Raw genomic sequence first — 15,181 nt, 5'->3', positions numbered from 1 at the left:
TTTCATTGTTAACTGATACTTCATCCACTACCCAGCTGTGTTTTGTGACACAACCTAAGTATTCCACATTTTTAGAGCTACATTAAACAAAACTTTGGTGAATAGGAAATGCATTTCCTTGATCTTATTACAGTTAATATTTTTTATTGTTAGAAACAACCACAAGCAAATTGTCTCTATAAAAAATTAGAGATAAGATAGTTATTCATCTAAAAAAATCTACATAGTAAGGTTTTTAAATCTTGCTTAACCACTAATTGTTAATAGGAATATGTCCACTGTGATGTCATATTATCATGTCAGAGAAAGGATCATATGCCCTCTTTCTGACACTAGTGGTGTATGCAGAAGATTTTTAATTGTTAAGAATATACTGCAGCAAGTTTTCAAACCTTAGAAAATTGATGTCAACAATTCTTAGATTTTGTTAATAAAGGAACTCATAAGACTAGTCTTATACATAGATCACAGAATCTGCTGAGCTGGAAGGAACCCATCAGGATCATTAAGTCCAACTCTTGACCCTACACAGGATGCCCCAAGAGTCACCAGGTGCCCAAAAGCATTGTCCAAACACTTAATGAACTCTGTCAGGCTTGGTGCTGTGACCACTTCCCTGGGAGTCTGTTCCAGTGCCCAAACACCCTCTGGTTGAAGATCTTTTTCCTGATATCCAGCTTAAACCTTCCCTGACACAGTTTCTTGCCACTTTCTCAGATCCCGTCACCACAAAGAGATCAGTGCCTGCCCCTCCTCTTCCCTTCATGAGGAAGCTGCAGACTGCAATGAGGTCTGTCCTCAGTCTCCTCCAGGCTGAACAGACCAAGTGACCTCAGCACCGCTCATATGGCTTCGCTTCAAAACCCTTCATGATCCCTGTGGCCCTGCTTTGGACACTTTCTAACAGCACAATGTTATTTTTATATTGTGGTGCCCCAAACTGCCCCCAGAACTCCAGGTGAGGTCACCCCAGGTCAGAGCAGAGTGGAACAATCCCCTCCCTTGCCCAGCTGGCCATGCTGTGCCTGATGTCCCCAGGACACACTTTGCCCTCCTGGCTGCTGGGGCACAATGACTCACATTCAACTTGCCACTGACCAGGACCCCCAGGTCCCTTTCTGCAGCGCTGCTCTCCAGCCTCTCATTCCCCAGTTTATACATGCAACCAGAGTCACCCCGTCCCAGGAGTAGAATCTGGAATTTTCCCTTGTTAAACTTTATACAATTGGTGATTGCCCATATCTCTGATTTGTTGAGGTCTCTCTGCAGGACCCTCTCTGTCCTTGGGGGACTCAACAGCTTCTCCCAGTTATGGTGTTGTCAGTAAAGTTACTTAGTATTCCTTCAAGTGCTGCCTCCAAATCTTTAATGAACATGTTGAAGAGAGCTGGGCTGAGGATTGAGCCCTGTGGAACCCCACTACTGACTGAATCCCAGCCAGATGTTACCCCATTGACTGTAACTCTGTTCCTGACCCATGAGCCAGTTGTTCACCTTTCACCTAACATGGTTATCCAGCTGTGTGGACATTTTGTCCCGAGGGATACAGGTCTTGTGTAACATCTTAATTAATGGTTTGAATAATGGGGCAGAGTTCTACCTTCAACAGTTTTGTAGATGGCACCAAACTTGGAGGAGTGGCTGATAGACTACAGGGTCATGCTGCTATTTGTAGGGAGTTTGTCAGGAATTTAGGAAGTTCAACAAGAAGTGCAAGAGTCCTGCACCCAGAGAGAAACAGCCCCGGTGCACCAGTATATCCTGAAGACCACCTAGTGGAAAGTGCCTTGGCAGGAAAGGACTTCAGAGGGAAATCAAGTTGAACATAAGTTAGTGATGTGTCTGTATGGTAAAGAAGGAAAGTAGTATCATGGGTACAGAAGGTCCTGTCTGAAAAGGTATGAAGAAGTGTAAATCCAAACAGGTTTTATGCAGGTAGAACAGATTGTCGATAGGGGTTTTGGAAACAGGGAAAAGGTGGAGATAAAATGTCAAGATTTGTGAAACAGGACAATTACAAGCTCTGTACAACCAATCATGACTCACTAATTGTACATTAGTCATTTTCTAAAGAAACCTAAGGAAAAATAAAAATCTTATTAGTCAACTACAAACTATTGACCCAGAACTGAGGCTTTTTTCTTTGATACCACAGGCAGTGAAAAGAGGTTTTTCTCACAGATTTTTTTTTTCTGCTTCATAACTTTTCTGAGACACGATTCTGCATTGAATGTCACCGAATATCTGATGAATACCACATCTGTGTGTTGTTATATATATCTGCAGGCATCTACTGAATTGCTTATAGTTATTTTTCTTAAAATGAAGATGATGTTCTTCACTAAATTATAATTGTTTTGTGTATTCAGTTCCACCAGTTATCCGAGTCTATCCAGAGAGCCAGGCGAGGGAGCCAGGTGTGACAGCTAGCCTTCGGTGCCACGCTGAAGGTATTCCCAACCCACAACTTGGCTGGCTGAAGAATGGAATTGATATCACTCCAAAGTTGTCCAAACAGCTAACTCTTCAAGGTAGAGGGGTTTATTTATTGTTCTCTACACACTGCTAATGTTTTATCTGTGCATCATTTCCATACTAGCTGCTCTTCTTCCATAGTTTTAACAAAGGCTTGATGTCTAAACTAAAACATTTCAAAAGATGTGAAATCTTCCAGGTACTCCCCAAGACATGTATCTTTCAAAGCTGCTTTCTCTTTGTTAGAATAATGATTGTACTTACTGGCAGGACAACCAGTAAATTCCAATGTGCTCTTCTCTGTTTGAAAATGTGCAGTATCTGAGTGAAGCCGAGCATCCAAGACCTGGTCCCAGCCAGAACTGATAAGAATCTTAATGAGATTTGGGGATCTGATCGTAGAAACAACTGGAGGAGAAATACCTGAAATGGATGTGCTGTTTTCTGAAGGGAATCAGCAGACAGACCTCTGTGGGACTGCAGACATTATATAAACACACACAAGCCCTACCTCCCCCCTCAAAAAACCCCAAACCTCTCAAATCCTAAAAACCTGCAAAAAAAACCCAAACCAAAAAAAACCCAGCCAAAACTAAAGGGCAGTCTTACCTTTAATCACCAGTTAATTTCTATGAATCTTCAGGGCTCAGCAAAATCAGTAGACCTGTCCAGAATAAAATCTCCATGTGTCTTCAGTCTTTCTGGTACTTTTTGATCAGCCATAGGAAAAAAAATCTCTGCTGCTAGTGTTCCCTTCAAAACTTTCTCTCACTCATCAGCAAAAACAAGGATGTGTAGTTAGGATAGGACAGCAATCAGCCTGCACTGTCAGAAGCAGTGGGACAGACATGACAAGTGTTTCTCTGAAGTGTTACTTCCCCTGAATGTGTCATAGTCCCCTGTTCCTTCATGTACAACTCTCCTGGATATTTGTGAAAATTGCCTTGTAGAAACACTTTCCACTATGGGTAGAAAATGATAAACTTCTCTTCCACAGCAACATTCTCTTAATTTCCCCTCTAGGGATTCCTCCTTGAGGAATTTTTTTTTCACCTTCCTCTCTGTCCCATATATTTATGACTAATAAATTAAAAGGGTTCTTCTCTAAGCAAAATACATTCAATTCAATTTTCTAGCATGGGATTATTTGAAATAAAACTGAAAATCTCATTACATTTTCCAAGAGATTTTTCTGAGTTAAACTATCTGTGCACTTGCTTCAAGCTAGAAAAATGCTACACCATAAGACAATGCTCCTCTTAGTCCATACTTTAGAATACCTGCAAAGTTTTTTGTATAATTTTAAGTATACTATACTTAAAATTCAATGAATCATTGTTCACACCATTATTCACATCACATTATTTAAAATATATTTACCCATAAAAACTGGACTGTTTGTTAACATTCCTACACAGTGTGATGAAAAATTCCTGAGGTTTCCTTAAGCTTCTACGTTGATGTAGAAATTTCAATGCACCTGTTTCCTCTGTTGTAACACTGCAGTCACACAATACCAAAACTAACTAGGCACCTCTGGTTAGGAGTCACAAATTAAATTTTTTATTTACTTTGAAAGTTTGGCCTGTTATGTTCCATGGGTTATTTTGTTTAAAGGAAATGATGGTGTCTAGTGACCAAATGCAACATAATAAAAACCTAATATTTACCTGAATTAAAATAAAAATCATAGTAATTTAAATATATGTACAAAACCTTATACTGATATTGGCTCTGACGTGCAGAATTAACTGAGGCACTCTGAATATCTGTGAGATGAAATAGTGCATGTAATTCACTAGCCAGTTGAATACCTTTAGACTAATTTGGCATGCCTCCAAGTTATGAACTCCAGAATGAAAATGGTTTAATTAGTGTAAGCAGAGAAACCCTTCTGAATTTATAATCTGAAAGCACTAGCATGTCTGCATGTTGATTTTTCCCTCTCCTTTCAGCAAATGGTAGCGAGGTTCACATTAGCAATGTGCGCTATGAAGATACAGGAGCATACACTTGCATTGCAAAGAATGAAGCAGGGGTGGATGAGGATATTTCTTCTCTCTTTGTGGAAGATTCTGCTCGAAAGACACGTAAGTATTGTGAGAAGTATAAAAATATGTCGCCCACACTCAAACATTTAATCAGTATTAAAACTATGAAACGTTAAATAAATTCGAGTTTGTGTAGATAGCTGATTTAAAAATATAAAGTTCAATTAGTGGTATCCAAGAGTCACCGAAGGCAGAGTGCACAATCTCCCTTCAGCAGATTAAGTAGTAAAATTTAGAAGTATAATGAACTCTCTGATTCATTCTGTGAACCAACATATTTTTTACATTGCTGGTAAATTTTTTGTAGTTCCCTCATGATAGATGTGTTGCATACGAAGGGAATGTGAAAGGAAAAAGGAACTGGATATCTATATATGGGAATTATTAGTGTGGTTTCCAGTGGTTTATGGGGTGTGGGAGGAAGACATTTTCTTCCTGTCTGTTCTTGGGATATAGCAAGAGTCAAAATTGGTCCCCATGTCATGACAGTCATCATACGACTTGATCTCACCTACTGCTCAGCAGGTCTAGATCAGTTCCAGCCTGATGTCTTGTGCATGGAATGGAAGGAGCAATGAACACATTCAATTCTATGCTGGGAGTTCAAAGTGCCAAAGAAATCAGTATCACTGCTAACAAGAGTTCTTTATCCTCTGTTAAATGGTAGTGGGATTTATAAACCTTCTGCCTACTGTTTGTCTAACTTGGTACTTTTTTTTCCTCTTACCTCACTTTGCTTAGAAAAGTCCATTCCTGAGTTTATATTTAACCCATTTTTTGTTTGGCTTGATTTGTTGGTTTTGTCTGTTTGTTTTTTCTTTTGAATCTCTTACTTCAATGAATTCTACATATTTATTAGAAATACATCCAGTAAAATTATAGTTGTCTTACTAGTGAGTGTGATTGAATTAACTTAAGACATTCCTGTTCATTTAAAAGCTTATCCAAAATTAGTAGCACTGCAACTCTGCCTGACACTTCCAAGCCACAGGATGTTGAGTTGAGTGACATATAGGCTTACTATGCTTTAAATGTTTCAGAGGAAATCTTCCATGCAGGATAATTTTATAATCTAAATGTTGATATCTTTAGTTAGCTGCTTTGAGTAACAGTAATTATAATTGTAATTTTTCAAAAGCCTTAACATGTTTTTTTTTGAAGTGTCATGAAAATTACTGCTCAGACATCTCAGGAAGACACCTGAGGAGAAATAAGTTGTTTTATCATGCAGAATTTCTAGTAATCTGGTAACGTGAAGTAGCTTGGCCACTTCCATTTGCTTATTGCATTGTGTGAAAAATGTGAATGTTGCCAAATTTCAAGACCCTGACCAAATCTAGTTTGTGTTATGTTTAGTTAAAAATTGTTTGGCCTTAACAGAAAAATATTTGTAGCCAAGCATCCAATTTGCAAGTGTTTTAGTTAAGTAATTTTATCTTCTGAAGACCTGATTTGTTGTGAATATGTATGGATATCCACAACTATGCAGAACACTTTTTCCAGGACTTGTAATGCGATATAATCATTTTAGATCTGCTACCTTACCTCCTACCTTGTAAAAACACATGCCATACAGTGAACACTGCTTGTAACAAATGCTTTAATATATACTAGCAGTAAGTTGTTAGAATGACCATTGGTGTCATGAAAGATGTAAAAGAAGGAAGACAGAATATAAACCAAATTATTTCTAAGACAATTCATCCAAAAGATATTGTCATCTTCCTTCCTATAAAAGTAATTTACTCTGCAAGTTCTGTGCTGTATGGTGAAAGGAAGCATTTTACCATTATGTTCCTTGGCATTTGTACATGGTGTCCCAGGAATTGATCCATGTGTAAATACTCATAAATCCCAGAGGTGAATAATTATAACATTCAGATTTAGGTGTAGCAGATACTTACATGTTAAACTGCAATTTGCTCAGAATCCCATTTCAGTACATGCAAAAAGATAAGGTACATACTAAGGAAGAAAGAGCTGACTCTCAACATCATTGTCACCGCTGTATGAACAAGTTACCTTAACAGGTACACATTTTTATAGATGCAGTTTAATAAACTGCTGCTGTTTTAAAAAATGCCTTTACAGGGAGGAGTTGCTAGCATTGGAGAACTGATATTAGATGTGGAAGGGCTCATTATTAACTCTTTTCTGTTTGTTATTATATTTTCCTCGAAACTCTTGTTCATACACTAAATTAGGGATTATTAGGGAATAAAATTACATAGGTAAAAACACTTGGATAGGATTGTGGGCTATTTTTTACCCCACCCACACATATTAAGCACAATGCTACAGCTACTTTTATTTCAAGCCTGTTGATGAGGTCACAAGTTACATTCTAAAGATAGTCTCTGGTGAATGTAAATGTGATTCCATATGATCTGATATAAAATATTTCTGTCATTGATGACATTTTTATAAATTATTTTGCTTTTATCCTCCTTTAAGAGAATAAAACAGACATACTTTTTTTTTTTTTGGTTGGTTCCTATTAGAGGGCTCCCTTTTAGAAATCTTAGGATAGGATTTAGAATAAAATAAGATCAAATTCTCACTAGCTTTTCAGTTAGTCTGGGCTTCTTTCCTTTCTGATGTCACATAAAGTAAGAATCAAAGTAAAATATAAGCATTGCTGAACATTGAGTTGATTTTCTATTGAGAATTTAGTGAGAACTTTACAGTTGAGATCTAAAATATAAAGTATTGCCTTTAGCATGATAGTAATTTCAAAAGCCACATAGGAAATGCAGAACATTATTCCATTACCAGTGCATGTATTTTATTTCCTAGAAAGTTTAACAGTCAAAGTAAATATTCACTTTTTTACTTATCTGACCTGTTGTTTGTGTGCATGAGAAAACTTTTGGGGTTTAATGTTACTTTACACCAAAACCTATTTTTTTTTTCCCCTGTGGAATCTCTCTTTCAATACATTTATGGAAAACTCAGTTCAGTGCTTTGGGAAAAAACCAATATCTGTGGCAAAAAGGGCATGGCTAGTTGATTTCTCTGTAAATTGGTAATTTAAACAGCTTCTAAGAGAAAATACTATATTTTCTGGTACCTCAGACTAAATAAAAATCAGTGTCATTATGGATAAATAGATTGTTAAATAATAAGCAAACCTTTACCTCACCTGTCAGTCTAAAAGTGCTATCACATTGCTAGGTTTTCATAATTCACAGGATTGTTATAGATGCATATAATGCATGTGTCTGTATTATAAAGAGAAGTGAAGGTAAAGCTATAATGAATTTTGGGAAATGTGATGCTAGCAGGAAAAATAAAGTTATACAATGTGAAATATGAATTAAGGGTGCTAGGGACTTCTTTGTTTTAAAGTTTCCAGTTTCAGAAATTTGAAGTCCAGTTATCAAGATAACTCAATATACTTTGATGATAATGGTTCATCATCAGGATGGTAGTCTAGATGGAAGTGAATGGAAAATACTCTGAAAATTCTTTGTCATTCAGATCTGTTCAGTAAATACCAGCACTGAAGAGGGAAGTATTGTTCTGTCTCACATAGGTAAAATTTTGAGTTGTGGATGATAGTCTCAAGGATAGTATGACTTCCTCTTATCACAGCCTTTTTTCAATGTGCACTAAAAATAAAACTTCTGAAAACATGCCTTCATTTTAACATTGTCTTAGGTGAGAGAAATTAAAGATTTTTTTAAAAAAAAATGTTTTAACTTTAGCTGTGCCTTTTACCAATTAACTAATTCTGTAGCTGAAATTTCATTTATTTCTATTTTTAACAACTGTGTCCTGGCACATGGGTCCTTTTTGCTAGATTTGTGAAGTTGTAATGGAAAGTTTTAGTTTATATTACCTATATAAATGTCTCTTACAAGTACTGGTGACAAATGTCTTCTGCTCTCTATTATCAGATCCTGTTTAATTCCTCTGATGTTGATAATAGCAGTAGCATCTAAAATACTTCTCAATGTGAGAGCTGTGTTGTTCTGATTCTCTAGAGACTGCAAATTCTCTTTTTGCTGTGAATTCTATTTTCCCTCAAGCCTGCAGTTAAAGCCATTGCGAATGAGATAGCTGGTCTGGTTGATAGCTGAATAACCCCTGTGGTGACTGGTAAAAACATTCTGGGGATTAATGACCTGGTCTAAATCTCATTGAAGACACAAGAGTCTCCTCTAGTGTCATGATCCTCTAATAATACCTGAGACAGCTCCGCTGTGTTGGAAGGACTCTTTGGTGTAATCACATTTGTGTACACATATACAAATAGCAGTTTAAAACCTGGTTTTATTTTCAGGTTCTATTTTTCAGAACGGGTATTGCAGGGATTTATAGATTTAAGCATGATGGAACCATTTTTTGTAGCTCTGTTCTATCTTCTACATTTCACAAGACACTAAATTGCATTCTGTTCTGCCTGAATACAGACCTAATGTTTTGTTTGTCTGAAGTGTGTCCTTACAGAGATTCATATACCTGAGCCAGACATGCAGAGAGTCAAAATATCCCTCATTTCTCTTGGTATTTTGCTTTAGTTATTAATCAATTTCACTAATACAGAATACTGCTTAGTTTCCATTTTGAAGTCAGTTTTTTCTTCACTTGCCTCCTTTGAGTGTCTCTTTTTTTTCCCCTCCAATAAATTGACCTCTTAAGAATTCTTGTCCTATCAATATATGAATATTGATTGCAAATTCTCACACACCCAATACATAAGTTTCTCATAATAAAACAATTACCATAGTACTCAGTCTTTTTGTCTTGAAAGTTCTAATTGTTTTGCTACAGTTTGTTTTTTTTTTCAGAATGAGAACTGCTCTTAGCAGAACCAAATGTATTATCTGTTTCTTTAATGTTCTGGAAAGAGAAATATATATTTGGTAATTTTTTTATTCTACACCCACCAATCCTTTGTCACTATTTTCCACTAATACCAGCAGAGGAATTTTGTTTATATGTTTCCTATATGCTATCAGACCTCACTTTCCAAATCCTGTTCCTTCTCACCTGTCTCAGTTAGGCATAGTCTGTTCTTTGTTTTCCAAGACATCTACCATTTGGATAAAACAAAATTTAATTTGTTGTAGAGATGACCTTGACAGATTCAATCAAATATTGATGTTTGAAAATGTTCTTTACCATTACAGGTAGTTCACAGGCTTCTTAGCAAATGATTTTTATATTTGTTTACAGGTCATTGATGAAAGTGGTTAAGGTACCTGTTGCTCTAGATGTCCTCTAGAACTTTCTTCTTCACCTTTTATTAATGAATTAACTACATTTTCAGATTAATTATTTTGTCAGTTTTTAATTCAATTAACATGTGTTTTACCGATATTAGATAACTCATATTTAATCAGGATATTCTGAGTTAACAAATCAGATGTTTAGAAAAGTTATGGGTTACAAATATATGACTTTTTTACATTACCAAACTCCTATTTACATAAAAAGTTAATCAGGTTTGTCTGTGAAGACCTGGTGTCTGTTAGAACATATTAGCTGACTTATAATTTTATTCTGTTTTTTTGATTTCTTACTTAATTTAATTCTGTGCAAGTGTTGTCTGTTCTTTTGTCTGGGTCATATCCCCATTCTAACTAGCCTACAGCTACATGAGTTATTAAGTTTCAGGAAGTGGGGCAACTACTAGGAGCAGATATAGAGGTACTTCATGGCACTCTATAACATATTCTGAAATGTATTCAAAACTAATAGCACCAGACTAAACATCTGAAACAACTTTTAGCAAGTATTCTATGCACTGAATTTGGACCTGGATATTTTAAACATTTGTCTTGACTACACATTATTCAGCCTCCTTTTTAGTCCTTTGAAAGGTATTCAATCAGGCTCTGGTCTCAGTTATTATCCTGCTCCTGTACAAATGCAGGACAAAAATATTTATAGAAGAATATTGCCAACAGAACATTTAAAAACCCAAACTGGTTCATAGTAGCACAATTTAAACCTTGAATAGCTCTGATGTGACAATGCTTTTTTCTACCTTTAACAACAATCTGTGATGATTTTCAGGGTTTTTTGTTGCTGCAGTGGTATAAAGGAATGTCAGACTGCTGGAACTTCTTCTACTAGCAGAAAAATGGCATTTCATCATAACTAAGACTCCTTTTCTTAAGGACTCCATTTTTTCTCTTTTTGTAAACAGCAAAAGCACCCAGCATTCCAGCATCCAGCATCCCAGCAGCAACTGAAAAAAGATAGCTTTTCATTTTCTAGCTTGTGCGGGTACATTTTAAGGGACTCGCAAATCTTTTATTAACAGATAGGTTTCTCCTCCATACTACTGGATTTAACATCTTTTAAAGCATGAACACACAAATGGATAACTGTAGATTTCTGTTGATGACTACATTTGATAATCACAAACACATTGGGTCAGCCCAGCTCTTAGAAGCCATAGGGCAAACCAAAGTCATCCTCTTTCTGTTGTTGAAACACTGCTTGGAAGCTGAAGAATTTAAACATAGGATGAAGACAATTTGGCAGTGTACCTTGATGATATATTTTTGAGAAAGGTAGAGTGGGTAACATGTTACTGTCTTTTTTGTGGATACGCAGTAGAATAATAATTTGAAAGAGAGAAGGAAGAAATTACAACTTCCACCTGTGGAATTTATTTATTTAGTTAGATTCCGTTGAAATAGTAGTAGGACTAAAGGAATTGGTCCAAATTTCAATTTTTATTCAAAGTAACATTACTTGAATATGGAACATAATACATAGCTAAATATACCGAATAAACCATTTTGTTAACTTAAAAGATAGCAAGGAAGACTTAAAACACTAATGGAATATTTAACATAAATAATGCAATAGAATATATCACTGTAATTTGATAACCGTATGGAATATCAGATTACACTGAATATAGATTTTTGTTTTTTCTTAAGGAAGAAAATCTAGCAGTGTAGAAAACAGGAAAATGGAAATAGTCATCACCAAAGACAAGTAAATATTTTCAGGGGTAATTTTCAAGTACTTAAATTTTTTTTCTTAAATTTGTAAATATTTTACTAGTAAAATGTTTACAAGTAAAGTAACTTTAAAAATCCTTTTTTTTTTTTTGTTTCTTTATAACTTTGACACGTAGTATGGTTGTGCTTTAGTTTTTTTTCTGTTTCAATTTAAAATAATCCTACTATACTAGAGCCACAGAACATAAAAACTCATGCTGTTTCTTTTGAAGTGAAATAGTTCTGTGGGTTTGTTATTTGTCATTTTTTAAGAATATTTTAATTTCTCCTAATTGTTTCCAGAAAAACTGTGTTACAAAATGCAATTGATTAATATGATTTCTTAGGTGTTTCTCTAAATTTTTTTTGAGAAATATGTATGCACCTTGGAGAAACAACTATCATGATAGAGAGTCATCAAATAAAGCTGTTGAGACGTTTCCAAGACCAATTTGAAAGTATTTGATGAACTTCTAATATTTAGTAGCTTTTATTTTGTTTATCAACCATAGGCTCTTGTGTTACTGAATTCACCCACTATGACATCACCATATACAGCAAAGTAATTTATTCTATGGTTTCTTTCACTTAGTCACAAAAAGCAGAACAGAAGTTCTCTACCTCATGCACTGTATCTTAGGACTAAATTAAGAAAAGATAATATGCCATTAAGTTCCATGCCATTAAGTGACTCTATTTCTAACTGCCTTGTTTAGGTAATGTCATAGTCTTATCACCTAACAAGATTATGTGATCTGAATGCCACTGACTTGACAGGTTTATGGCTATCACAAGCAACGAGGCATCTCCACTGTCTAGAACTGGGAATAAGCCTAAAAGCCTTTTGACTGTGATTTATGGCCCAAATTCTCTCTGAAAGGCTTTATGCAATTTTAATAGAATCTTCCTGTCACATCTGATACTGAATGGTACCTATTTACCTAATTTCCTCAGAGATAATTTATGCTGGCATTTTATTTTATGGCAGAACTAAATAAGTTTATACTTGTTGACAGCATTGTAGGCAAAGACTTTATTTCAAACTTCCAAGTAATTCAGCTCATGAACCATTTTTTCTTTCTGCTAGAATACACTGGATTGAGTTAATGTGCTATGGGAAGGGACTTATGCATGATTCATTATAAAGAGTTATAAAAAATGTAGAAAAATAAGGTAACATGTTCATATTTGAGCAAAATTAAAGTGTCAACTGTTGACTTTTAACTGATAAATAATAGTCTAATATACATAAACCAGATCTTCGGTTATTGTATTAGCCTAAAAAGAAATTGAAGTGCATGTCACATAAAAACAGACTGGAATTTGGATGGAATTTCTAATGAAAATTATTTTAAAAATGCTTGAAGCAAGCAATAGATAACATTAAAAAAGTGTTTGCTTCACAAATAAATTAAGTTTTAAATATTTGCATTTGTATATAAACCAAACAAATCTGAATTTCTTACAGAAAAAGAATGAAATTAAAAGCAGGTATGTGCATAACATTTTTCATCCTGATTGATTATGGAATCTGAGCAAAAAGTAATTCATGTCAACCTCATCTTCACTTTTAACACAATTATTTTTAATATACAAATAATAAGTAAAAACTTATGTGGTTCAGCAAAAAGATAGTAATTATGTTATAGATTTACCATGTAACATAAGAGCAGTTATTTGTACATTAGAGATGTGAGAAAAGAGGCTAAGTAACATATACACTGTCTTTATCTTGTGTTTAGGATTAATCAGAACTGTTGACAGTGATGGTGGCTATGAATGAATTAAGGAGACAAAATCCCTTTAAACATCTTGAAATTACTTCTTTAATGCAATTGAAAGTACAGCAGATTATGATAGGACAATTCTGAAAAATAATGTTGAACTGCACATTTTTTTCATATGACTTTATTGCATTTTCCTCGTTGTCCTATTTTCTATTACATCTACTTGTGACCTCTTGCCATCATGGAATTGAAAGCACTGAAAATGACAGTGGCTTCCTATCTGATGGTGCAAAGCTTAGAACAATCAGCTGATATGAAACCATTGATTTTTTAGTCAGCTGTTAATTTCTGATAGATATTTGGATAAAATAATTACAAAATATTTAATAGAAAGCTTGTCTTTTGACGAGTCAAAACTTGGAATTAACCACAGTGGTTCCATGAACAAACATTATTTGCAATTTTCCCCCCACATTTTATTTCTCATATTATATAATGCAGAAAAGTGTACTTTTGATTGTTTCCCCCTTTTTTTAAGCCATCTTAAACTGCATTTTTGTCTTATGCAGAAAACAAGGAAATTTTTTAGATATTAAGGTTTTAATTAATATCCATTTTGTTTGAGTATGTCTGGATATATAATATTGCATGCTGATTGCTGAAAATTTGGACAGTTAATAACAATGCCAAAGGGAAATATAAGAGCTATATTTAGTCTTCAAACTCAGTCAATGTCAATTTCACATACACACACACACACACACACTTTATTTCCAAAATGCATTGAATGTTTCAAGAAAAGAAAAGTAGGGAGGAAGAATACTAATTGACAGAGTTGAAATCTTTGAAATTGTCTATTGGAACAGAAAAGTGAATGCAATGACATTTCTTACCAATCCAATAAGAAAGAGAAGGATGCAGAATTTATTTGGAAGGTGATATTGCAGTTCCTTCATTCATTTAGTACGAGAAATACCATGGATTTTTTCAGTTGTTGTTTCCATCCTAAGTGGATAAGAATTTACACTGCTATTAGTCTGCTGCAGAATTTCATGAATTACCAAGGGCAGAGTTTAGTGAAATATGTGCAACCAACACAATGTATAACAAAGATGAAGAGCAGGCATTCAGATGTTATGTTAGCTGCTCCTAATCAAAGGCTGGGGCTGTACAGAAAACCATGGAATAGCCGTGTAAGGACCATGAAGAGTGATTTCTATGGAGCTGTAAGTGTGCTTAAAAAAAAAAAAAAAGAAAAAGAAAGAAAACCTCTTTCAGAAAAACTTGGTTTCTTCCTTCTTTTGCATTGCTGGGGGATGAGGGAGAAGGAGGAGCAAAGCAATACAGACTTCTTTTTGATAATAATATAAAAGGCACAAAAACAAATGGTGTAATAAAATAGCTGCTTTAATAAGATACAATGAAAAGAGGAATATAGACAGTGAGTAGATCTTGCAACCCTTCACATGCTGGGCATCACGGGTTTATTCAGCATGGGATTAATTGTGGATGGATGTTCCCACAGCAAGCTGCACAGATCCTGTCGGTGGAGAGGTTCCCGCTCCCTCCCCCGCTGTGGTGGTTTTATCTGGTGTAACAAAGAATGTCGTGTATCTTCTGGCAGGTTGCGATGTTGTATTTGTGGAAAGACCCAGGAGTGTGCAGCACAGGTTTGTGTGGCATTCCAGCACCTCCCCTTGCAGCAGGTTGTCTAGTTATGGACTTTTGGATTGGGTTCTTTTCCCTTTGAATTGAAGATTGATGAGACAGGAGGTTAGTTTTTTCTCTCGTTCAGCCTCAGTTGTTTATTTTTTCTTATCAGCATTACAAGGTACAAGGAGCTATGTGCACTATGATAGTAAAGGGGTAAAATGGCTAACAAAGATCTTCTTCAAGGTCTTTTATATGTCCATTTACCCAATTAACAGGTGCCAACTAAGTTATTTTTATTAGTGACCCAATG

General features: G+C 35.2%; 1 protein-coding gene across 2 annotated transcripts in view; it reads left to right on the top strand.

Annotated features, from left to right (window-relative positions):
- The window catches only part of FSTL5 (follistatin like 5), a 275,638-nt gene that overhangs the window by 210,613 nt on the left and 49,844 nt on the right, over nt 1-15,181 (top strand). For both annotated transcript variants that reach the window (XM_015623545.2, XM_015623546.2), the window contains exons 9-10: nt 2,370-2,531; nt 4,431-4,565. In XM_015623545.2, coding sequence (XP_015479031.1) covers nt 2,370-2,531; nt 4,431-4,565 — 297 coding nt within the window. The remainder of the gene's footprint in view (nt 1-2,369; nt 2,532-4,430; nt 4,566-15,181) is intronic.

The sequence above is a fragment of the Parus major genome, chromosome 4 (assembly GCF_001522545.3).
Source record: "Parus major isolate Abel chromosome 4, Parus_major1.1, whole genome shotgun sequence".
NCBI classification, from domain to species: Eukaryota; Metazoa; Chordata; class Aves; order Passeriformes; family Paridae; genus Parus; species Parus major.
This window is presented reverse-complemented; position numbering and strand designations above follow the sequence as displayed.